The sequence below is a fragment of the Labrus bergylta genome, chromosome 11, assembly GCF_963930695.1.
Source record: "Labrus bergylta chromosome 11, fLabBer1.1, whole genome shotgun sequence".
NCBI lineage: Eukaryota > Metazoa > Chordata > Actinopteri > Labriformes > Labridae > Labrus > Labrus bergylta.
In genome coordinates this window covers 9,677,208-9,703,219 of record NC_089205.1, presented here as the reverse complement: position 1 = coordinate 9,703,219, position 26,012 = coordinate 9,677,208, and the positions used below count along the sequence as shown (strand labels likewise).

Here is a 26,012-nt window from a genome sequence, read left to right as displayed (position 1 = left end):
GATGGGCGAGTGGGGCCATTAATGACCTTTATGGTGTTAAACTATTTACCCGTAAAGGGTCATTGTCATTGTTATTATAACTGACATCGAATGAACAAAGTGAGCATTTTAAAATGTGTAAATGTAAAATTCTACATCAGTCACTTCCTGTTGTCAACCCCTTTTGGAGTTTTTATTTGTGTCACAGCCCCCCTTGTAGGGACTTGGCTTGGGAACTGGAGGGTGGCAAGATTAAGTCTCGGTGCAGACCAAGTTTGGAAGTTGGTCTGGTTGCTGGAGAGGTGCCAGTTCACTTCCTAAGCACTGCCAAGGGGCCCTTGAGCAAGGCACTGAACCCCCACCAGTTCATGAGCGCTGGCTGTGTGCAGCCCCCTCACTCTCACGTCTCTACATTAGTGCATGTCCACGGGATCCTGTTTGTGCATTAGTGTGTATTTCAGACTGTGTGTGTGCAGCATGTTTCCCCTTGATTGATAAAGTGCATCTTCTTGTTCCTCGAGTTATATTTTGAAAAGTTTGCCGGAAATGAGGCTTCGGTCAGTGTGCGATTGACTCGGAGATAGTCGCTTCACGCTTCGCTGTTTTTGGGTGAAGGCGGAGCTCAGTCTGATAAAGTCCTCTTGAAACAACAGTAGAGTCAGTAGAAGTTCTTCTCACCTTCTCTGGATTACTGACTTCTTCACCTGCGTTACGGACTTACCTTCGTTAGAGGATCAACTCTCACCTGCGGAGGAACGTCACCGCGTGATAGGTAAGAACTGTTTCTTTTTATTGCAGTTGGCTCATTAAATTTAGCAGCCTAAGGCAAAGAGGTAAACATGATGAAGTTAAAGCCTAATGTCGTTTTTTATATCACCGTGTTTTCTGTTTTCTTGTGAGGGGTGTTGCTCCTCTTTAAATAAACTGTGTATGAAGTCTGCACAGCATGTCCGTCAGGTGTGTTTTATTTGATGATCAGTGAACGCACCAAAGTCACCTCAGTATTTGACTGAAGTTTGGACACTTGCAGACTGAAAAACGCCTCACATCAAGTGTTGAGCTTTAATTGTTTCTGTGAGGTGCAGTCTGAATGAAGCTGTGCATGAATCATGAGAGACATTTAACAAACACGCATTTCAAACTACAAAAAAACTCATTGGATGAGCTTCAAAGTATATGCATACATAAGAAAAACAATGTCTGCTTCTGATTTCTTTGACCTTTAACAAGATGAGGCCAAATGAGAGGGTTCTAACTTTATTTAAAAACCATGTCCTGCCATTCTCCTTAAGGTGCTCTGAGGTCATAACCTAAAATAAGCAGATTTTGTCATTGGGTTTGGTTTTGCCATTTAACAAACTGCAGATCCATGGGGGCATGAAGTTTGTGTGCACACTATTACACAAGAGAATGGCAACATGTATATTTTCTTAGATTAATATGGACTCAAGAGAAGATGTCCAAAATCACAATCACGAGTACTTAATAATAGCATGATAACCCTTGCACATTGTCTAACTCGCAGAAGTACATGGACACACTGTCTGCAAGAGTTTGCTTGCCAATTTTTATTGGAATATTGTTCACTGACATGTTAAGAAAACCACCTGCAGCCTGTTTCAACACAGCCAGTACGCCTCATTTAACTTAAGTCCCGCCTCTGATAAGGTAAAAAGCCAATCATAGTTTGAAATTCTGGGGTGGCCAACCAGATACCAAGGGATGTCCATGCTACCCCTCGGGACACACCCCTGGTCCAGAATGCTATTAAAAGAAGTGCCCGGTTTCACTCAGTATGATGTTTGACAGTCTGAGTAAGAATGAGGACCTTCTCAAGGTCCAAGAGAATGGTTACAGATGATAAGCATTGCAGTGATTAAATGTGTTCCAACCAAGCAGCAACCTCCTGTGTTGAAAAAATGAAGCCAACGCAGAAGTGTAAAAATCCTGCAGTTCCTCGAGTGTCCACTAGAGGCTGGGAAGCACAGGAAGTCACATACACACCCATTCTAAAAAGCCTGTTTTTACAGCAGAGATTAACATGTTTACAGCCTGGTTCAAAAAATCAAACAGGTCTGATTAGCTAATATCTCGATCGACACACACTGTACGGGGGGGGGGGAATGTTTTGATGACTCATCAGTTTTGATTTGATGAAGGATAAGCGTTATTCACAATAAGCCGTGTAGCTGACATGATTGACAGGTGGGTGCAGTGTAACAGTTTGTCAGGAGGTTTAAAACCCTCCTCAGCTCCAGCTCTCAGTCTGTTGTTAGGTTGACTGAAAGTTAGACTGAGACAGCATTTCCAGCATGGAGACCGCCATCGATGGGACTCCAGCACCCCCTGCTGGGACAGATGGGTGATGTCACTCAGGCTTCAAACATTCATATTAACAGTGTATGGTTCCAACATGTAAACACCTGTTGTTGTTTTTTTTACATGAAGAAAATCTGTCAGTCACCATGTCGAGTGTCATAACAAAAAAGGAAGAAACCCATCCAAGCGTCATTTGCATTGTTGACCGACAACTGTGATATTCTTTGTATGCATGCTACCTCATCTTCACTGAACATGTTGGACTCAAGGTACCGTAATGCATTGCGGTCTGTCTCTGGTTTGGGTTTTCATACATCATTGTGTCTTGTATGAGAGAGTAGGTTTGTGTTCCTTGTCCAACTGAAGGATGGAGTACTGGTACATTTTTATTTTGTTTAATGTTCTCTGCTGATTCACTGAAGCTGTCAGCAGCTTGAGCTTCGATCTCAAGGACTCATCATGTTTTTCACTCCTCAAACTCGCTCTGTCTTTGGTGAACAAGCTGTTAGTGTGTTTGCTCCATCGTCTTGCTCTGAGCTGCAGAGTCACCTTAAGCTAGAACATTTAGTCGGCTTGGAAGATTTAAAAAGCAGGATAGTGGATCATTTCACCGCTGTATGAACATGTTTCTCTACTGAACGCTTCTGATTGGTTGACTGATTACCGATAACCAGTGTGTTTTCTACAGAGATGCTTCAGGCTGCCTTGGTCCTGAAGAAATCCCTCTAATGATCTGTTCTCTGTTTTCTGGCTAGGTGCTGTAAAGGTTAAAGATGAAGCACCTCCTATTGCTGCTCCTTTTTTCACTGCTAAGCTTGTACGGACACAACGGTGCGCTGTCCCAGGCTCCCACCTATGGTGAACGGGGCTCTGATCTTGGCATACAGGTGTTTCAGCATGTAGTACGCTCCAAGCCTCTGGAAAACGTGGTTCTTTCACCTCACGGAGTAGCTTCTATCCTCGGGATGTTGCTACCAGGAGCCCATGGAGAGACCCGGAAGCAGATCCTCATTGCGCTCCGCTACAAGAAAAATGGTAAGGAGTCTTTGTGGTTGTAGAAGCTCAGACACAAGCTTATGTGTTGATTTTCTGAAAAAGATTAAAGTAGCAATGATATCCATCCTACTGCTATTGATGGTTAGAAGATGACGGCCAGGATGCCGAACTTCATGCTTCATAACAAAAGTCCACAAACCAATGTGTGGTATAACCCTGACCATGTTCACTGCTATACACAGACTATGGAAATAATGGTAATTTGACGCGCTGCACAGGTCCATACAGGATGCTGAAGAAGCTGCACAAGGCTCTGTCTGCTAAGTCCAACCAGGATGCTGTGCTGATAGCCAACGCCATGTTCACCAAGGAGGGCTTCCCCATGGAGGGGCCTTTTGTAGCCACCAACAAAGACAACTTCCAGTGTGAGAGCAGGAGCATGGACTTCAGCAACGCCGACAGGGCAGCAGAAGAGATCAATACATGGGTCAACAACAAGACCAAAGGTAGGAGGCATGGATGAGCTGTTTAAAAGATGCCCGCACAGCCCGTCATGTATCTAAGTATGTGCACGACTTAAGTTTGGAAAAGAGAGAATAGAAACTAACAGATACTTTATCACCTTTTGCGAGAGAGCTACCACATGACGACAAATCATGACAGACTTACCGTGCTTGTAGTGTGGAGAGTAACATGACGACCAACTGAGCACGCCACACATTAACAGATTAATTCACCAACCACCAGAGTCTCGCACGCGGTTGAGGAGACAAACATGATGGTCGTGCTAAATGTGGCTAGCTGTTAGCTACCTGGTACATCCATCCAACTCCATTTCTTGTCGGTTGGATTGTTTTGTTTGTTTTACAGGACCTGACGTCCATTTAACTTAGTGCTTTCACAATTGCAGTCGTCGCCATGGTTACGTTTGTTGTGCTTCCTGCTTCAGTCAGCTTGCTTCCCGATTGGCTAGTGCGTGCTCGGACTTCCTGTGTTTTCTCATCTAATAGTTAGTATCTACGATTTGAAATCGGGCCTTCCCTCGATCGTCCTCGAGTAGATCAGAGAGGTTAAAATCACTCTTCACACCCCTCACACCTCAGGAGAATCTGTTAGATCATCTTTGGGACCATCAGATAACGGGGTCTTGCTGACTTTGGTCAGAAGGGGGAAATTGCCCCGATTATCTTGTAGTGTGTTTCCTGTTAGATGGTGAGAGTTGTGTTGAGCGTTTTGGCCTTGCCGTACTCTAACCTCAAAATAAAGTTTATTTTAAGCTACGACTATTCTTACTATTGCATGTTCTCAGTATAGAGACTTGATTTGTGCCATGGGAACATTTCTGGCATGCAGATCGGTAAACCATGAGGAGATGCCTCATATTTTCATCAGCACCTCTCTAATACTCTTGTGCTGCATATTTATCCAGGTCACATCCCCAGCCTGATCAAAGCAGACATGCTGGACTCGGTTCTGACTCGTCTGGTTGCTGTCAACTCGATCTACTTCAAAGGCTTGTGGAAGTCCCGCTTCCAGCCCGAGAACACCAAGATGAGGTCCTTCACCGGGGGCGACGGAAACGTATATAAAGTTCCAATGATGTCCCAGCTTTCTGTCTTCAACATCGGTGAGTGCTGATACGGGGGAGGTTACTGATGGTCCAATATGTGAAACATTTCAATGTGACGCTTCAAATGTATGGTGAGGCTCCATGAAATATGTTCTTCACTGCACCCTACCAACAAATCATATTAACAGATAGAGTCAGCAGCTTCTTCCTTCAAAATAAAATACAGACTTATGTTGGGACCTTCAAAATAAAATACAGACTTCTCCTGAAGTAAAGCTGGTCCATCATCCCTTCTCCTCTGTCACAAGGTGCAGAGAACATTTCTCTGAGGGAACAAACGTGCAGGCTGCTCTCCTCCACTCTGGTCTGCCAGCTTGATCTACTGTTCTTTAGATGATTTTTGATGTCTTTCATTTAGTTTGTTTTCATGCTATAATTACGATGGCTGCTGGTTTACGAATCATGAGGCAGCTCGGGTGCAGAAATGCAGGCTGAGACGTGCCACATCCGCAGCAGGACATGAATTAGCCCCGTGTGAAATGAAATGACACACCAGTCAGTTGTCTATATTTAGATGAGCTGTGTGAGCGGGGCAAGTGCTGCAGATAGATTCTCACACAGCGCTGGTGCTTAAACTGTGTCTCTCAGAGTATCCGGCCGTGTGTTGACATGAGACGTCATCGTCTGCGATTTGTTTCTTCTTGTCCTCAAATGTCTACACGCAGATCATTAAGAGAACACGACTCTGAAAATCTCCTGACTTTAGGCTTGATAAAGTCGTTATGCATGTTCTTGGTGTCATGACTTCACAACATGGCGTGTTGTGAGTTCACTTAAAGCCTGTATGAAGTACGAGGAACTGTGCGGTCCTTTATGTGGATGTTTGTGTTGTGAGACTCCTTGTTGAGACTTGTGTTACTCTGACATCAAAATTAAACTGTACTTTTGTCAGTCTTGTTTTGAAGTTAAATGCCACTGTGGTTTAAAGTAGGGCCTGACTGATATCAGATCTTTGGGGTTGATACCGATATCCTGGAGGAAAAAATTCTGGTACCGATATATCAGCTGTAATCTTTCTTTGATCTGTAGAGATAGATATTCACATTTGTTGAGTTGTTCGCTCAGATACACTTGTTGAAAAGATATTTAATGAAGACAAGATTGTCACTCAACTGGAAAGTAGCTAAGCATGTATGTGCATTACATAGAGGGTGATGATGCTTGTTGTAATCTATATAGTGCCCTCTGCTGGTGAAAGAGAACAAGTGAAAAGTTATTTGACTGGTGAATAAATCTAGCAATGTCCGCCTATATCACTGATAAAATTACCTGATGACAACAATCAGGTGACATGCTAATATTGGCCAATAATATCAGTGGGCCGATTAAAAAGTCTCCGGACATAAGAGTCCAGCACAACCAAAGGCATCTCAAACTAAACGCTCCATAAACACTTTATACAAATAAAGTGCAAAAATGCTTCTTTGAAGGCTCAGTGGAAATATAAGTCATGTCTGTGTTATTGTTATATCATAGTTCTGCTACTCCCTAACGTTGAATGATACACAACAACACTTGTTACTAAGTAACCGGTTCAAAGACGGTTTCTGCGTTTGCTGTGATGAACATCAGCTGTCTGGTACTGTAAGTGTTTTCTGAGGAAGAATCTGTGTGCCAGGAAGTGATGCGTTTATGTCTCTAGTGTGTTTAGACTACGTAAAATAACTGAGCTACAAAGTCCGTCATGTTCAGACGGAGAATAAAATCGTGTCACCCACAGTGTCATAAATGTTCTAAACAGAAAGAGCTGCTTGAAATATGGCTCATCGTTCAGAACGCGGGTGTCATCTCTACCATCCTGGTTCCCTTAACGACTTCCCTCTCCCCTTCTGCCAGGTGTAGCCACCACCCCGCAGGGACTGAAGTACAAGGTGATCGAGCTGCCCTATCACGGCGGCTCCATCAGCATGCTGATCGTTCTTCCGTTAGAAGAGGACACCCCTCTGTCTCGCGTGATCCCACACATAAGCACGGCCACTGTGCACAGCTGGACCTCACTAATGCACCCGAGAAAAGTGCGCCTACTCATCCCCAAGTAAGACACGCACACTCATACACACTCAAGCATACTAACCTCATTGAAAGGTTGTAACTGTCCCTTAAAGGTCACATATTCTCCTCCTCTTCAACCAGTGTAAATAAGTCTCAGAGGTCACCAAAACATGTGTGTGAAGTTTCTGGTTCTAAATCCACTCTGATCCTGTATTTGATCATGCCTATAAACCCCTCTATTTCAGCCCTGATCAGAACAGACTGTTTCTGTGTCTGTACCTTTAAATGTAAATGAGCTGTGTCTGACCACCCCCCCTTTCTGGAAGGGCTTGGGTGTTTCGGGCTTTCTCGCTCCATGTCCCATTGTTTACCCTGAGAAGGCAGACTCAGAGGGCACAACAAACAACTAGCTGTGGGAGTGTCACCCACCTGGGGGAGGGCCTACTGCCCTTTGTGATGTCATGAAGGGAAAACCTCCAAACGGCCTGTTTGAGCACACATTTTTTTGAAAAGTGGAGCAGGCAGAAGACGGAGAGGATGGACTTTTCTCATCATTGGGGGGTTTGTAGACAGACTAGGGACACATATTAGTGTTAGAGAAACATTTAGCAGAATATGTGACCTTTAAAGCATAAACAGAAAGATTTTACAGATCTGAAACTCGTACATGAAACCAGATTACATTTGGCTAAGTGAGAAATGTATTTATTTCCTTGCTTTTTTTATTTAAAAAAAAAAAAATAGTTTTCCTTCTTTAAATTTGTATTTTTGTCCCTCTTTAACTTTTTACGGTCTCTGACATGAAATCTTCTTTAATTAAATTCAAAATAATTCAAACGAGTGTTTTTAAAAATCCTCTTGAAAGAGCCGGCTGTACAACAGATACCAGACTCAGTCTTAACATTTATTTAAAACGCAACTGAATGTGACGATGGCATCGTGCTCTTGTTTGTGTTTTATTGTCTGCAGGTTTACTGCTGATGCCGAGGTAGATCTGGAAGCCCCCCTTTCAGCCCTGGGAATAACAGACATGTTCAGTCAGGCCAAGGCTGACTTCAGACACATCAGTGAGTAAGAGAACAGTCAGTCCTCACACTCGGCTGACACAATGTCTCCGAGTGTTGACAACAGGTCTATGAGGAAAGGCTTGTAAAATGAAGAATACTGTTTGCTGTTTACTGCCACAGCAAGAGAAACATGAGCTGTGTCTCACTGAGCGGTGTGAAAAACTGAATCACTGGCTTTCTGCTACTCTCTCTTCTCCCCCTGAGTGATGGAATAAATACAGCTCTGAGCTAAGCCCTCTGGCGCCATCCTGTGGTGTAGTGCTTTTCCTTTCCCCAGCTATGTTTTCTTGCTCCTCCTGGAGGTTTCTGAGGCGCTCCCAGACCAGCACGGATGTATAAACCCACCAGTGAGCTCTGGGTCTACACCGGGGTCTCCTCCCAGTCAGACATGCCTGGAAAACCTCCAAAAGGAGGCGACCAGGAGGCATCCTAATCAAGTTCTCAAACCACCCCAACAGGCTCCTCTCCATGCAGAGGAGCAGAGCAGGGGGTGATAAAGTTTAAACCCTGCTCACACTGTGTTTCCTATTTGATCTCTGTGCATGTAATGGTGCTGCTTCATAAACTCTTCTGATCGCAAGGATGTTCTTTCCCACCTTTTCGTTTATGAATATGCCCAGTTACCCGTATCATTGACATAAAGGTCAAAACTGTCCTCATAAGTCATGTCTTGTGGGACCCCCGCCTTCCCGTCTGACGGGGAGAACCCTCGCGCTGAGAGGGACATGTGTGCAAGGGCAGCTCGGGGAGATTTCAGGGGCAGACTGTCTGGAAATATTCTAGAAGTTGTCACGAATGCATGTGTGAAAAGGCAACGATGGCCACAGTTTATTGGTCAACTCAACGTAGCATGAATCGTTATTATTTCCTCAGGTAGCGAGCCCCTCCACGTATCCAAGGCACTGCAGAAAGCCAAAATCGAGGTGAATGAAGATGGAACAAAAGCAACAGCTGTCACTAGTGAGTATTTGTATCTCTGATGTAAATGTGGAGCTCAGCTGTATCATGCTGAGTGTAGAAACATTCATAACAGGAACCCGTAACCTTAAAGAGTCTGAATTGTTTGTATATCGTCTTTGTATTTAGCTGCCATTTTGCTGGCTCGGTCCTCTCCCCCCTGGGTCACGGTGGACCGACCTTTCCTCTTCCTCATCAGACATAAACCCACAGGTACTGTTCTCTGTTTACAACTCAGTTAAATGTGTATATAAGGCTGCATTTCCACCAAAAGACCAACCATTTCAAACATTTGGGTTAGGATTATTCTTTATTCACGATGAAGAGGCCAAAGTCCTCATTGCAGCGGCCGTTTGAGAACAATGGCTGCAACCAGCACAGTCATAACTTTTTAAACAATCAAACCATGTGCAGCTGAACTCACCTCTTCGTGTCACCTGTTGTCATGGTAAATTGTAGTTTCCAGGCTCCATTAGTGATGGCTTTTTTTGTAGTCGTGGTTCACGCCCTGGTAACCTACTCAGAGTTGATGAACAAACTCAATCAGCTGATTTGGAGCTGGACACTCAGGCCCAGTCTCGCTGTCCATCCTCATTCACACACTGACTTTGAGTTCCAGCTAAATCCATCAGGGCTTAGGGTTTAGGGCTCAGGGCTCAGGGTTTAGGGTTTAGGGCTCAGGGCGGAAATCAAGATTCAGCCTCAGAGTTTCCCAGCTCAGGCTCCATCAACACGGAGGTCGGGTTACGGCTCAGTATTTGTTGAGCCTGCTTTCTGAAATAAGGGCCCCGGTTACCTGATGTATGATGAGTTCTCTCCGTCTCCATCCCCAGGAACTATCCTCTTCATGGGCCAGATCAACCAGCCTTGAGCCCAGACGTCCCTGGTAGCATCAGAGGCCAGTACGGGAAACCCCTCTACACACACACACACACACACACACACACACACACACACACACACACACACACACACACACACACACACACACACTTTGCTGTAGACTTATGTACAGTGTGGACTTCTGATGTTTGGTTTATGTTTCCTGTTTTCTGTAACATGCTTTTTCAAATGTTCTGCAGACTAAATTTTCTAGCTTTTTTAATTTTTTAAAATACTTTTTTGACTTTATTACATTTTTAAAAAGACTTTGAATGTCCAAATGTGTATTTTGATGAGTTTGTTTTGTTTCATGTGGTTGTTTTAGTGTTGAGGTTCTTCATTTCACGACGTGTCACTCCAGTCGGTTACGTTTCACTTCTACGTTATGGAAACATGTACGCACGTCGCATCGTCGACGCCTCGGCCGTTTCCCTCGCTGAGGAAGTTTTCTGTTGTCATTCTGCCATCATCATCATTCGATGAAATAAATACACATGTTTAACATCAAGGATTCAGCCTCGCTTATTGTCAGAAATAAAACGACCACTGTCAGGGTGTTCAACGCCGGAACAGGGAGCAGTCAGCTGGAATTACAGCTGTTTTTAGGATGTAAACATAAGGAGAAAGTGGTTTCAGATAATGAATGATGGAGTATGTGGGGACATTTTGAGATCAATCAGGTCACATCAGTCTTCACTTCAGAGCTTGTGACAATTTTACGGGCACTCAGGTGGGTGGAGGAAGTCAGAGCTGGAGATATAATGTAGAAGAAGAAGATATATTTCATAAATCTCGCGAGGGGAAATTCTATTTTACACTGAGCATGCTACACACACATGCACAAGCAGGAAATAAAATGGAATGATACAAATAAAACTCGACAACAGATTAGTTTAACTCCACCAACTCAATTATTTCCGCAGTTTAACTGAACCTAGACTGTTGCTAAGCAACCCAAACATTCTGTTCTACCATTGGTGTCCATGGTTACCACAGAGCAGTGAGTCTGTGAACCTTTAAAATAAATGAATGTGATCATGAAACCAGGTGAGTCTGTTGTTTGAGATGATGAATAAAGAAAAACTGTTAATTGTAAATGTTAAATCAAAAGTATTCATAGCACCTGGCTGAAGAGGAGGAGGGATACATATTGTGAAAAGTCCAAGTGATGTCACTCATGGGAGGCCTCTTGTCCAATCAGATTGCTTGGTCGGAACTAACTTTTGTAAAATGTGAAACAACAAAAGCTGTTGTCGTCGCTCTGGGCTGTATGGTAGTAAGGATCTGAGGCCTCCAAATAACTTCTGTGTATGACCTGTGGAGGGCAGCAATACGCCGTAGCTGCGTCTAGTCTGCCGGAAAGCTAAAAGAAGAAGATGATTGTTGTTGTTATTGCGCATTCTTGCCTTCTTTACGGTAATCCTGACAGCGGATCCGGTTGTCAGCTGATCCTCCGTTACGGGGCGAGTGAGGAGGAGAATCAGCTGAAACGAAACACCGCCGGGTACCTAAAACCATGGCCGCGGAGATCCACTCGAGGCCCCAAACCGCCAGACCGATTCTTTTGAACAAGATTGAGGGCCACTCGGACACTGTCAACTCGGCCGTTTTAATACCGAAAGAAGATGGAGTGATCACCGTGAGCGAGGACAGGTGAGTTTACCGAGCAGGCTAAAGGTAGCCTAGCGGGCTCCGTCTATGTCCTGGTTATCGTTAGACTCAGAGTGCCTGCTGCGCTGGCTGGATTAGTACGAAAGTAAATAGAAGAAGCGAGTATTTTAGTCTGAATGTGTTACTGTAAGGTTTAAATACTATATTTAGACCCATAGCAGGGCGTGGGGTTATAAATACATAATGAGCCCTTAACCAACATAGTGTATAGTGTAGTTTCATCCGCTTTTCGACTCCTGAGTTCACTACAACCAGAGCCTCACACTCACAGTGATGTGATACCTTATCTACCAAACTAGATCTCAGTAAACATTCGTCAACAACGACGTACGCTTTCAAATGCTCCATGTATCCGGAATGACTTTTTACTTAAAGGGGACATATTATGAAAAATCCACTTTGTTTCTGAACATATATTTGGGTAACCTGAGTGACCTACCGACCCACAAAATGTGAAATAAACCCATTCAGTTCTTTGTTTGTGGTCTGCATAAGTCTTACAACACAGAGAAAAATGCTCTGTTTCAATTGTGCTGTCCTTGTGATGTCACAGTGGGATTCTGGTTAAAATAAAAAAAATACCCGTCCCTCCCCTGATATCTCCACCCATGGACTCCACCCCCAGCTAGTGCTGGGCGATATATCGTGAAGCTCGATTCGATCGATACTCTACTCTCGAATTGTACACTCGCACACAGATGTTAGCGCATGTTTTCTCTTCTGAAACACACGTTTAGTAAAACGGTTTTGAAACCATCATATTCCGACAAAAGCCCAGCTAAAATCAGCATTCAAAGAAAACAAATCGCCGGAAAAGTTGAGAGAGTGACAGCAGGGCGTGATGAAAACAGAAGGGAGAAAAGTTTCATCCACAGTGACAGACAGCTGGAGGAGCTGGAACACGCTGCAGCTACATTTCCCCTTAAAGTTAAAGACTAGATCATGGTAAAGATAAAAGTTATTCACAAAGCATCTTAGCCCTTAAGAGAACTCCTAAAGTAAAGATCTAAGAGCCAGTGATATTTTTTTTATACAGTGGAGATTCAGTTTTACAGGCTACATTTATAAACTTTAATACGATAAGTATCGAGTCATATCGAATATCGACATTAGGCAAAAAAATATCGTGATATCAAATTTAGGCCATATCGCCCAGCACTACCCCCAGCTATAGAACAAAACTTTTGTGCAGATCAGCCATTTTTATTCTCGCTACAGAGGAGTGATGTCTACCTGGAAGACTCAGGGGGGGCTCACGGCATTTAAAGAGACACACACACACACACACCAAAACGGAGCGTTCTGAGAGAGCTGGTTTATACAGGGCCCCAACCCTCTTCTGGTGCTTGATTCATGTTCTATTTTGACCAAAGCACAGCACAGATGTTTCATTTAGACCGCAGGGGACTGTTTGAAAAGGTGGAGAAGGGGGATAATATGTCCTCTTTAAAGTTATTATTTTGCAGGTCCTTTAAATGACATGTTTTTACATTGGAGGAAGACTTTCTGTTACTCAGACTGTTGACTGAGACTGCTGGAGAAGACCGACCAAATTTAAACGTATTAAACCAACATTCATCTGTAGCGCCTTCAACCTGAAGCGTCTTCAACCTGAAGCGTCTTCCTCTGATGCCTTTAATGGACTTTAAAAAAGAGACCAGCTCCCCCTGACACTGATCCTCCTGCATGAAGTGAAGCCTCTCATTGTGGGAGTGTGCAAACACTGTGAAGGAGGAAAAGTGCAGAATGGATCACTTTCATTCAGCTGGGGTTAGCTGTAAAGTTCCAGTAATAATCAACACTGTCATCATGTTAAGATGAAGAGTCGAGGTTTCTGTGAAGATGTTTCACAGTTTTCATATCATATCTGACCCCACTGGATATTTAAGGGGGAAGCTTTGGGCCAGTTTGCTGCTTTTGCTCTCGTTTCTGTGGTCATTCTGCTGACTTTTTACGGGAATAGAAGTAAAACCTTCGACCTGATTCCTCAGAGAAGCTCATTTAAATTCAACTGAAGTGAAACTAATGTGGTTGTCAATGAAAATATGTCCTTTTGGTGTCCAGTTACTTCAGTTGATTTAACAGGGAAGCGTAAAACAGTCCATGAAGTGTTCACATTGATCATAGCACTGCTGTTATTACATTTAAAGGACACGGCGCTAGAAGCTGTTTAGGACCTAACGTACAGCACAAGGAGTGGTTCAGTAAATAAACGCTGACCTAGAAAGTATGTAAACAAAGTGTTGGAGCACAGTCCTGTGAAGAGAATCCAGCTCTGTGTGTAAACAGAGTCAGGGCAGGTTTCCAACATGAGGGCCAGGTCATAAACGAAGGCCCTCTCAGTCGAGTTTCATTTCCACATCAAGAAGAAAGAAAGTGTCTGACTGTAGATTCATAAGAAGAGGAGGAACCTGAATATACCACAGAGTGAACGCTGACAAGTGGTTTCAATAACGCCATGTTTTCATGTGGTTTTCAGAACGATCCGGGTTTGGCTGAAGAGGGACAGCGGTCAGTACTGGCCCAGTATCTACCACACGGTGTCCTGTGAGTACGGCTGCTTTGAGTCACTGAGAAGAAGAGTCATGGGGACGACATGTTTGAACGCCTACACTTCACACACACTTCCTTTTCTGATAAATTGATGCTTAGCGAGAGTAGTGTGCGGGATATTTTCTTTTCAAGTAATAGTTTGTCGTCCTTCATGAGAGAGTTGGATGTGCGAACACCTCCTTAAAAACATTTCAACTTAAAATTACCGCCCTGAAATGTTTGAGAGGAAACGTTTTGCTCGCTTTGACTGACTTACTCTCTCCGGCTAGCCGCTGGAGTTCTCACGATCACAGAGTTATTTGACCATTATGCTTTTTATTGTGTTTCTCAGCGTTGACATACAGCCCCAATTCACAACTTCTGCATTTCTAAGTGAGACAAAAATACAAAACATGAAAACACAAACAACAAAAAGAGGCACACACATGACTCTTAGCTGTGCTTATCACAAGTCGTCTCATCATGTGTTATATGTTATCACATGATGTACAGAACATCATTATGATCATCTTCAGAGAGGGACCCAAACAGCTCTAAAAACCTTTTGTGTGTTATTTTTAGCCTTCCGACTGGCTCATCTCTCTGCTCCCTAAAGCTGACTTTCTCTTTGGAGTACAAATCAAACTACTGTACATGGACACGTGTTTGATGTCATGATCACAAGTATAGAAGTCTTAGGCACCAACATTTCAATTCTTGTTTTTAATTAGCAGTCAAACTCCTGCACAGTTTTTCTAAATTCCACAAAAACATAATCCACTTTCACCACGATTTAGACCCATGTTTTGAAATATTCCATCTCAATGATCGCTCATAATCCAGTTGAACCTCCCTGTATATTTGAATGGACCACCGCTGCTCTCTTTCTTTCACTCCCAGCAGCTTTGAGTTCAAATGATGGCTTAAATCTGCAGGACACATCTTCTGTTTGTTATGACCTTAAACCAGTTACTGTGTTACTCCAGTGATGGCTTCTGTTTTAAAGGAGAAGCAAGTCCATTATTTGGGGTTCTAGTAGGTTTGACCAGCGTACTCATGGATATCATATTTCAGGCATTAGCGGCATTTCCACTACTGGTATTAATATCGTAGCCTCTCTATGTGTTTGGTCCACCACAGCAGTTTTAAAGAGAAACTCTTTCCCGTGATGTGTGTGCAGAGTTCAAAGTGATTCCCCCGCTCAGTCTAAAAGTCTTCTCTCTCCTTCAGCTCCGTGCTCTTGCATGTCGTACCACCACGACAGCAGACGCATCTTCATAGGCCAAGACAACGGAGCGGTTGTGGTGAGTGATGCTCACTCAAACATGTGGCTCCAGGTTCCCTTTTTAGCTTGTGCAAACATATTTAGTTAAAAAAAAGCTGCCTGTCTGGTTTATGTTAAGCACTGTTTCAATATTTGGACTATTTGAGATGCCTGTGAGGGAGGGATGGTTATTTGATCCTGTTTGTTTCTTCGCCCTCTAGGAGTTTCTCATCTCTGAAGACTTCAACAAGATGAGCCATGTCAAAACGTATCCAGGTAAGAGAACCAGCTACGGACTCATGTATACAACTGTCAAGTCTAATGTCACATGACAGCTAGGGCTGTATTTTTTCAATTAAACCACTTGGAACAAATAAAGAGTGACACAGTAATGTTCCAACACATCCTACCCCCCCCCCCCCCCCCTCCCTGCATTATGACCTGCTGACGAGAACACCTGTTGACAGCTCAGAGACGTTCATGGTACACACAAATGGAGCCCTGCGTTAGTTCAGGCGGAATACGGTAGTCCTGCCCGCAAGCGGCTATCAGCTGATCTGAGAACCGCCCCAATGCCAACCAATCATTATCACACTCTGACAACAAGGCGGTCTAATTAAACCATTCTGCCTCTCACTCCTCCTGCATCACATCCACTCTGCTGCTAGACTCCCCGACCTCCACCAGCATCAGTCAGCACATTTTTATATTCTAGGACATACTGCTGAGAGCTAAGAGCAGAACCAATACCGCCAAATACAACTGTACAAACCAGAAGTGCAATAAATGGTTAAATCTATGACGAGAGTATTCCTGATTGAAATATTTACGAGCCAGCTTGGAGAGTTGTGGGTCTGTTGTGACCCTGAGTCTCTCCACGTCTCTCTGCCAAAGCCTTGGGAGAGAGGACGTTCTCCCCCAGGTTCCAATGAATGTTCCACTTTAGAATAATGATTGACAGCTCTCGAGTAGCTGATCTATAAAAAGCTGTACATCCCAGAAAAGCGTGAGCGTGCATCCTTCATCCTCAATCTTGTACACTTCAGTTTATCCAAAAGGAGTACGTGCTTCTCTCGAGGGAACTGAAAATGAGTCGATGATGTTCAGCCTATTCAAGATGAACGACCATTAGGATATGAACGACTCGAGAAAAGAAACAGATCCTCGGAGGAGTCAAATAAACAAAGGACGTTAACTGAGACATTTATGAATGAGGTATTCTGATCTGTAGCCTTCTGGTATGTGTTTAAAATCATTATCATGTAGCTGTCACAGAGAGTTCATGTGAGTTCAGTGTTTACACGCTGACTGTCGGAGAGTTTGTCCCACTTCCTGCTCCAAGAGACCCGAGACAGACGGCGGGGAGAACCCACAGAGAGCAGAGGATGTCTTGATTTCATCTCCTTCTTATTGGTCCCTTATGAGCTGAGCACACTTCCTGTGACTGTCATCAGCACGTCTCGAGCCTCGTCAGTGGAAAACAAAAAATCAGCCAGCGTGCTGCTTTAGAGAGCTAAACGCCACATGTTGTCAGTGGAATGCTGCGTCTGGTCTCTACCAGCAGGGAGTACAGAGACATGACTCACCATCAGATCAAAGATTATAATGCGGGTGTGCACTTTAAATCCAGGAGGGGCTCAACATCTCCATATGGCAGTCAGTCTGACTTTGTTTAAAGAGAAAAAGAAATGTAGACTTCTTCTTCCAATCAGCTCTTTGCTAACCATAAAAACAGCGTCCGTATGTTCAGTCTGGATTTAAATATAAAACAATCCTCTCTCTGTAGTTGGAACCCAAGATAAGAAAGAACGCCTCCATCATGACCTCATCCAATAACTGGTTATAGTACAATGCATAACTGGGGCATTGGTGGCCTAGTGGTTAATCTGCACGGCCCGTTAAAAGAGGCTACAGTCCTCAATGACGGCAACTTGAATACATGTAGTGTGAAAACAACAGAGTGGACCTTGGAGTTGATCCCCAGATGGACCATAAAGACTGATAGGAGTCCAGATTGTCTGAAGGGATTAATCTGTGTTCGATTAGATTACAGGGACAATAAGCAGAGCCTCTGATTGGATCGGAAGAGGGAAATTAGTCTTTGATGGTTTTTTGCTCCGTAACAGCTTGGATATAAAAGCCCAGTGGAATAGATATAATCCTGTTTGATGTTTACCCAACGTGACTCGAGCCTGATCAACCCTCTCTCTGTGTGTGTGTGTTTTACAGCCCACCAGAACCGTGTGTCAGATATGGTGTTCTCCCTGGAGAGTGAGTGGGTGGTGAGTACCGGCCACGACAAGAGTGTGAGCTGGATGTGCACCCAGAGCGGCAGCATGCTGGGGAGACACTACTTCACCGCCTGGGCCTCCTGCCTACAGTATCCTTCATTCACACTCTGTGTAGTGTGCTGTCAAACAAGTCACTCATACACTCCTGATATATTGATATAGATATTATTTTCTTATCCCCTTTTCACTCATACCCTCCTAAAAACGTTAGGACAGTCGGCTCACTCCGCCTTCTTGTTCACATATTTGAGGAAGTTCTCAGGAGTTTGGTGCATGTGTGAAAAGGCTATAAGAGTATTTTTACCTTTGGCTTTCATTGGATAAAAAAAGAGAGATAAGAAATGTGGAGAACAACAAAAAGGTCACCGGTTGAAAAAGTGTCGGGTGCATCGAGGACTTGCCTCGGTAAATGGTGCCTCGACTGACCAAAATCTGGTCCTTCGTCCCTGACTTTTTGGAGACATCCGTCTTGTGCTGCAGAGGATTAGCACGCCCAAGGCCCCTGCCCACACCCGCCACCAGGCTTAGCATGCACCTGACCCCCCTGCCTCTCCCTGCGGGTGGCGGGCCTACAGAGTGAATAAAGGAGCATCGAAAGGAGTCAGTTGAGGTGGTTTGGGCATCTGATTAGGAAGCCTCCCTTTTTGGAGGTTTTTTTCCTGGGCATGCCCAACTGGGAGGAGACCCCGGGGCAGACCCAGAGCTTGCTGGAGGGATTATATATCCCGTCTGGCCTGGGAACACCTCTCAATCCCCCAGGAGGAGCTGGAGGACATTGCTGGTGAGTGGAAAGTCTGGGCTGACTTCCTTCGCCTGCTTCCACGGCGACCCGACCTCGTGTAAGAGGAAGTAAACTGATGGATGGTATTTGGAGACATTCAGGTTCTGACATTTCTCTGTCTTGCCTTGAAGCGCGTTGTTCAGCAGCGCCTTTTGAATCAACTGAACTGATGTACAGTTTACATGTAACATGGAAAGTGTGTTCAAGCCCTGACTCCCTGCTCAGATATGACCACGAGACGCAGCACGCCTTTGTGGGCGATTACTCAGGACAGATCACGCTGCTGAAGCTGGAGAAGCAGACGTACTCAACCATCACGACGCTGAAGGGTCATGAAGGTAAACACACACACACACACGCTTATACACCTTTATACACGTGTGGTCATCCACACACAGTTATTGTTTGCTCCTCACACTGTACTTATGAAGCAGGATTCCTGGGTAGTACAGGACCTTCAGGGTTTCCATGGAGACCTGTGATACACACATAACCTGCATAGCCTCAGTGGGTGGAACTCTTAATAAGAGATCAACCTGTTTAAGATCGTTGAGCTCACTCAGCCCAACATTAGAAGCGGAGGCAGGAGTTTAGAGACGGGCACAACAACTTGATGCTCCCTCGGGTGACAGTGTCTCGTGATAAAGGGCTAAAACACTTGATGATCCTGAGGTGGACGAATGATGATTTCACCACAGCTCGCCTTGACATTTCAACGTTTGTCACAAAATGCCAAAAAAGAAAGCCGAATCTTCTTCTCCTCGTTGATTCTTCTTTAGTCTGGCCCTTTTTGCTCGTCTGTACATCAGGCTGCTGATGCTGAAGGCTCGTGTCCAGATGTGGTGTGAGTAAAGATTTCAGAAGGATGATTCACATTTTTCCAATGACAAGAGAAGCAAATAAAAGACTGGTAGCATCAGTTATTTGAACCATCGTGATGAGACACACTTTTAGATTTAAAGTTGATTTGAATGAAAAGTCTAACTCTGTTTTGCACGGAGGAGGTTCAAGTTTTTTCAAAAGAAGGGGCTTACGTACGATCTGTTAAACTGACCACGCTGCCACACAGACTTTCTAAGTAAGTACAGCTGTGCTGGCAGGATGTGAGACTTACTTCTCCAGGAGAAGTCCTTCATCATCTGGCTCTGAAGACGACGACGATGATGAAAGAAATGATGCTCTCATGCTGCTCTGGAAATCCCCGTCTCTGCTGCAGATGTTGGCTGCAGAATTTTAAAACTCATGAGAACTCCCCACAACACACCCACAGAGTTCTCCTGCTCTGTGCAGGTTGCTCTTGTTTAGTGTGTGAATGTGGAGATGAGCTCTCCTACTGATGGAGATGCTCTGTCCTCCTGAAGATAAAATGAGTCTAACTGGTTAGTCTAAAGCTTCCTCTCTGAACGGAGCAAGCACCTCACATCCTCGTGCTTATAACGGCTTGTTTTATGAATAGTTACTTCAAGGTAATATTCACTAAATTTATAAACAGAGCTTTTATTTTGAAGTCATTCAGAGGCAGGATTGTTATCATGATCACTGGAAAGTTTGCGTGACATCTCTTATTAATACTGCGCCACAGTTAGCATCAGCTGTTTGACGTCCTTTAGCGGGCGCAAAAAGCAGCGCCATCCTTTTGTGGATCAGGCCCAACAGTATGTGTATAAAGCACCAAAGAAATCGTCAAAGGCCAGTGTCCATTCTGGTATCGAGCTCCATGTATGTGGGTGTCTTCTTGTGTCTCATTCAGACAAAGTAACAGTCAGCGCGGTTAGGCTCCTGCCCCCTGCTGCAGGCTGTTATTCATCATATGACTCATCGACCCTGCCCCAGGGTTCCAATGTTTTTAGCTCTTTGTGACTGAAAATCTGTGATTCAGCTGAACTAAAACAACATGTGTTCTGCTTCTGCCCACAACACAGAAGTAAAATCATCTCTAAAGAATGAGCAGATGGTCTGAGTGTGTGTGTTTCTGGAAACAACCGATTTCTGCTTAATTAAACTGAAGAGCTCAGAAAAGGAAATGTAGACTGAACAAAACGAAGCTCTGATGAAACCCATCGGGTCAATTATTAAAGCAGCTGCAGCTCGTCCAGAGTTTCGCTCGTCTCAGGATTTACGTGTGAAAAATATTTAAACATAGAAATTCCTAAAGTACGGAGGGCCGGAAGTCCCAGAAAGCATGCGATTTGGATTCGCTTGGTTGTGTCTTCATGTTGTTTCTGAAGCTTCAGTGTAACAAGAAGACGGACCAACAGGAAGCTGAACGACGGGTTGATCACATGTTGAGTTTTCCTCTCACTTCCTGCAGTTCCTCTGACCTGTGTGAGACACACGCGAGTGTTTGGGATATCTCTATCTCTGAGTCCGACCTAACCAACGGGCTTCTCACTTATTAACTCGCTTCAAACTTTAAGCTCCTGACACTCAGAGCTTCTTCTGTTTTCATATTCCGTTACTTTTTTTACATTAAGTCAAGTTTGACTTTTTAAACATTTCCTGTCTAGAGCTCAGATTACCAGCTGCAGAACGTGTGTATCACACACTCGTTAGCTTTAGCCTCTAAAAGCTTATAATCAGACAGTCCTTCACATCAGAATTAGACTCTTAATGAATAGTTAACACTCTAGTAAACGTGGTTAAAGAAATATACGTAGACATTACTGAGTAAGCTTTGAGTGCTGCTACTCGGAGGACGGCGTTTCACGTTTAAGTTTGTCTTTACTGAGGAGTAGATAACCTCTCAGGTAAAAGATGGTTACAGACTAACAAAGGAAAGTTGTGCCCACTGTAAGATTTGCACATTTTATTACCTTAAAAAGAAGAGTGAACTCCCCTCTAAGCTAAAAGTGTGAGGGGGTGTAGTTGGAGCTTCTTGTAGTTTTCCCAGTGTACACCAGGGGGCGCCAACAGGTCAGACCATTAGGCTGTCCCTCAATAACTGCCTTCAATAACCCTTCTTTCAAACATGTGCTTCTTTGTCTCCAGGAAGTATAGCAGCCCTGTGGTGGGACCCCGTCCAGAGGCTGCTGTTCTCGGGGGCAGCCGACCACAGCGTCATCATGTGGGACATCGGGGGCCGCAAGGGACGGACATTACTGTTGCAGGGACACCAGTAAATCCTTCTATATTTCTTTATGCACGGACGCTGAATTAGCATTGGCTCGTCTGTATCAGGGATGTGGATGCTTCAGAATAAATCGGGGGAAATGAGGTGGGGTCATTGGGAAGAGCCTCTGAGTCCAATCCACAAAACAACTTTGCAGCTTTGACAACCAAAACCTTTTTTAAAGTTGCAGAGTTGGATGCTGATTCTTGTGTGACCATATTGATGCTGAAGGTTAAAATGAGGTGTTGTGTTTTGATTGAAATCATGGATTTGATCAGAACTGTTTCTATCGTCTTTGTCCCTCAGCGAGCGCGTTCAGGCAATACGTTTCCTGCAGCTGACCAGGCAGCTGTTGTCGTGCTCGGCAGACGGAGGCATCGCGGTGTGGAACATGGACACACAAAGAGAAGAGGTTTGCATCACTATGTGAATATTGACACTCTTTGTAGCAGGTTACTCCCCCCCACCCGCATGTTTAATCCTAGTCTCCTCTGTGTCTTCAGGCCCCCCAGTGGTTAGACAGCGACTCCTGTCAGAAGTGTGAGCAGCCTTTCTTCTGGAACATCAAGCAGATGTGGGACAGTAAGACCCTGGGGCTCAGGCAGGTACGAGAGTCTGCCCTCTTTTTAAAATCACTCTATCAGTCATATTTATACTAATGTGCCATTTTTCTTTGAACCAGCACCACTGCAGAAAGTGTGGAAAGGCTGTGTGTGGGAAATGTAGTTCTAAACGCTCCACATTCCCAATCATGGGCTTCGAGTTCCCTGTGAGGGTGTGTGATGCCTGCTTTGATACCATCAAAGAAGAAGAGTGAGTAAAGAGCATCTCCAAGCTCTGTGATATTGTCTAACACAACACGGACAGCATCTCTGATTCAATATTGTGTGTTTGTGTGTTTGGTGCAGTCGAACAGCATTGGCTACATTCCACGAGGGGAAACACAACATTGCCCACATGGACATGGATCCGTCCAGAGGCCTGATGGTCACCTGTGGAAGCGACCGCATTGTGAAGGTAAACAACAGTTTCTTTGTCAGCAGATGATTCCTGCATAGGCTCAGGCTGCGTCCATCACAGAATCTGATGCCTGCTCTCACAGCAGGGTGTGACTGGACATCAGAGTTATAATAAAACAGAATCTTTAGATGTAGATTTGCACCAGGCCTCTCGTCTCACTGGCTATTTGTCTCTACAGATCTGGGATATGACGCAGGTGGTTGGCTGTAGCTTGGCAACAGGCTTCTCTCCGCGCTGATTGGCCGAGGCCCACTGCATGGTCCTCCTCTTCCTCTACAATCCCCCCTCCGCTCTGTGCTCCGCCCACTCTTCCAATGTCATGGAAACCCCTCTGTACAGTATATCTCCCCTCTACGCTGGGGATTGTCAGCTACAACGAGGCCTGCTCTCAGTGAACGTGTGTGTGTGTGTGTCTGTGTGTGTGTGAGTGTGTGTGTGTCTGTGTCTGTGTGTGTGTGAGTCAATGGTGCTGCCCTCCACTTTCCTTTAGCTCATAACTAATTTGTCTATCATGTCTAACTGTCCGTCCCACCTGTGAGTGGGTGTGGCTTCAATCTGAGACAGACCCCTAAGCACAAAGAGGTGTGTGTGTGTGTGTGTGTGTACGTATGTGTGTGTGTGTATGTACATGTGTGCATGTATTGTGACGACGCCTCCTGTTGGAGGACTGCTGTTAGTGTTTACATTATGATAATATTTCCAATGCTTTTTCTGACTGAGGTCATTTTTTATTACCCTTGCACTGTAAAGTTCACTAAGTCGCCACCCCCCCCCCCCCCCCCGTACAAACAGACTCTTGCTTCTTATTGTTGCCCGTTACCTGCATATAAGTCACTGTAACATGTACAAACCCCCAATCATGTGTATATATCTCCTGCATTGTATGTATTGTAGATAGCTGCTTGAATTAACTCTCACTGATCAAAGTGATCAGTTTGCTCTCCTCTTTGTTAGTTGATTTTCTTTCACTAGTTGGCCTTAAATCACTCTCAGGAGGTTTATTATCGTCGGTCACCAGGTGGGGGCTGCACGGTCGGTCACCAGGTGGGGGCTGCACGGTCGGTCACCAGGTGGGGGCTGCACGGTCGGTCACCAGCTTGGGGTTGTTATATCACGTCAGTCGTAACCTTTATTCGTTCTTGTTTTTCCTCAAATCGACAAATGGAACAGCTTCTTCTGAAATCTCTTTTTCACTGAAAAAAGACGCTCCCGTAGATATTGGTTGAACTTCTGTTTGCACGGCAGCTCCGACCCAGGAAATTAGATGTCGTTACCATAGTAACCTGTACTAACAGAGACATTATTAAATATCCTGTCCAGGCATGTGAAGTGATGAGGTTATCACGATAATTAACACATATAATTGTTATCTTTAAGTAAAAATGTAACTACTATTTGACTGCGTTGAAAATGAAGGATATCTTTTAAACCAAATGAATTATGAATCTCTAGTTTGATCTCGCATTTTAAGAGAGCACGGCTGGTACGCACTCTTGCATTTTTCCGTTCCAACACTTAATGCATCGGGGCCTCTAATCGAGAGCTGCTTTTATTGGTCAGAACATGCAGCAACACCAGGCTAGTAAAAGGCATTGGCCTTAAACTGGGTCCTAGGTACCTAATATTGTTTTTAGTTTAGCGCAAATTGTAAGCAAACTCCCCCCCACACACACACACTGCCTAAATTGCACAAATATGTTGGCAACATATTTGCCAGATACAGCTCCCTACAATGTTTAGAATTTGGACTGCAGTACCCATTTTAAACACTAGGTTGTCGGAGCTACATATTGCCCCTTTATAATTGGGTTACTGGTTTGTAAAGCTTCTCAGCCCCCTTGTGGCTAAACTGAGTATTACAAACCTGTTTTCTGTATTGGTGTTTTTCCTCTCTCGCCTCTCAGATACCGATCTTATAGTTCTAAAAATAGCCCAGCATCACCCCCTCCTATAAATCATCACTCTCTTTAAAACTCTGTGTAGGTAGATACCACACTCGTGATTCTGATGCCTCGTGCCGCCTACTTGTCTGTATTTTCCTGAATATAAATAATTCGTTTGTGGAGTCAAATTGGATTTCGTCCCCGTAAAAGGCACTTAACAGGAAGGTACTCTAAAGTCAATGTAGCACTAAAAGCTGAATCGCGCTGCCTGTGTTCCTTCAAATGCCTTAAAGAGCGAAGGACACACACACACAGACACACACACACACACACAGAGCCTTTTTAGTCAGTATATCCTTTTCCGTGCTTACGACTGTTCACTTGCGCTCATTCACTCTCCTGCTCTCACCTCTTTCTGGAGCTGTCTCCTTCCCTCTCTGTAACTCGGCTCCTCACTCTCCTTCTTCTTCCCCCCCCCCCACACACACACACACACACACATCTGTTCATCAAGGATGTCTCATACCGCTCTCATCAACATGCACTGAATTGCACAACTCTTTGTCTTTGACTCTGACTCAAAGATCATTTTTGTAAGTTCATATTTGGGAGGGATACTTTGTTGATTCGATGTAGCGTCCGTGTAAATATCCGCGTGTATCCTGTAATGTTAGACTCAACGCTTGCCTTACTGTGAGTGGGAAAACGAGCATTATATTGTCCATTTCAAAATGTAGTCACATTCCAGGTTTATGATCATGTAGTGTATATTTATATTTGTAGTAAAGTATTTATCTGTTCTCACAGTGGTTCACTTGTCTCTGTTCCCGTCATGAGATCCTCGTTAAACACACTAAATCATTTTCAACCCTTTTTAAAGAAGCACATCCAAACACTCATTGGTCAGTATTTACATCCCAACATGGACTGAACACTCAAATATTCAGAGTTCGACTGAAACACCAAGATTTAGTATAAAGGATAACGATCCACCCAAGTGGACACGCGAGGAACTGCAGCTTGTTGCACTTCCACATCGGCTCCTTGTGTATTTAATAATAAAAATACTGATTAGTTGACACCTAATACAACTTAACTAACGCAGGCGAGCAGATATCCTGGTCCAACTCATGTCACAAAGCTCCATGAAGGATCAACAGGGTAACCGACGGAGCTATGGAAGCTTTGTCCAATCAGAACTCCTCATCATGTCCTTGTAAGTTATGCATGCGGTGATGAAAGCCGTTTCTGATTCTGCAAGATTTACTCCGCAGTAGATACACCAGAAGGTGAATTCCTCACGTCATAATGGTCGACATTATTCCTTCATGTTTGTAACTCCACATCATCACTTTGTTTAGATCGCCCGTCATTTCAAACTCTCGTCAATGGATTTGTTTGGTCGCCGTCGTCTCTTCCAGATGCTTGTGAGAGACGCTCGCTGTTCCAACACAATGTTGTTCATGTGTATCTCTAAATAAATGTATTTTTAAATACTTTTGTTGACGGTACAGAACTGACTTTAGTCTCTGTGTGTGCTCGAGACGCAGAGGAAATACTCACTGCTTAATAAAGATGTACTGATCTGTTGTCGTTGTTTTCTGTGATGTTTTTGTGCATCTGAAGCAAAAACGAGACA

At 44.3% G+C, this 26,012-nt stretch overlaps 2 protein-coding genes across 3 annotated transcripts; both read left to right on the top strand.

The window, feature by feature from the left end:
* The first annotated feature begins 494 nt into the window (after positions 1 to 494).
* serpine2 (serpin peptidase inhibitor, clade E (nexin, plasminogen activator inhibitor type 1), member 2) lies at positions 495 to 10,326 on the top strand. Of its 2 annotated transcripts, XM_020636823.3 has the most exons (10): positions 495 to 751; positions 3,054 to 3,333; positions 3,573 to 3,800; positions 4,724 to 4,921; positions 6,761 to 6,959; positions 7,886 to 7,983; positions 8,857 to 8,943; positions 9,070 to 9,153; positions 9,774 to 9,842; positions 10,148 to 10,326. In XM_020636823.3, exons 2-9 carry the CDS (start codon positions 3,072 to 3,074, stop codon positions 9,809 to 9,811), a joined length of 1,194 nt encoding a protein of 397 aa, XP_020492479.1. In that variant the 5' UTR covers positions 495 to 751; positions 3,054 to 3,071; the 3' UTR covers positions 9,812 to 9,842; positions 10,148 to 10,326. The 2 variants fall into 2 exon arrangements, with proteins under 2 accessions (XP_020492479.1, XP_020492478.1); XM_020636822.3 differs by having other exon boundaries at positions 501 to 751; positions 9,774 to 10,326.
* An 837-nt stretch (positions 10,327 to 11,163) lies between these two features.
* wdfy1 (WD repeat and FYVE domain containing 1) lies at positions 11,164 to 25,963 on the top strand. The gene is made up of 12 exons (XM_020627112.3): positions 11,164 to 11,475; positions 13,973 to 14,040; positions 15,256 to 15,329; positions 15,511 to 15,565; positions 17,519 to 17,669; positions 18,587 to 18,699; positions 21,350 to 21,476; positions 21,777 to 21,882; positions 21,974 to 22,075; positions 22,153 to 22,283; positions 22,379 to 22,487; positions 22,669 to 25,963. The coding sequence occupies exons 1-12, from the start codon at positions 11,339 to 11,341 to the stop codon at positions 22,726 to 22,728; spliced, it is 1,233 nt and encodes a 410-aa protein (XP_020482768.2). The 5' UTR covers positions 11,164 to 11,338; the 3' UTR covers positions 22,729 to 25,963.
* The last annotated feature ends 49 nt before the right edge of the window (positions 25,964 to 26,012 follow it).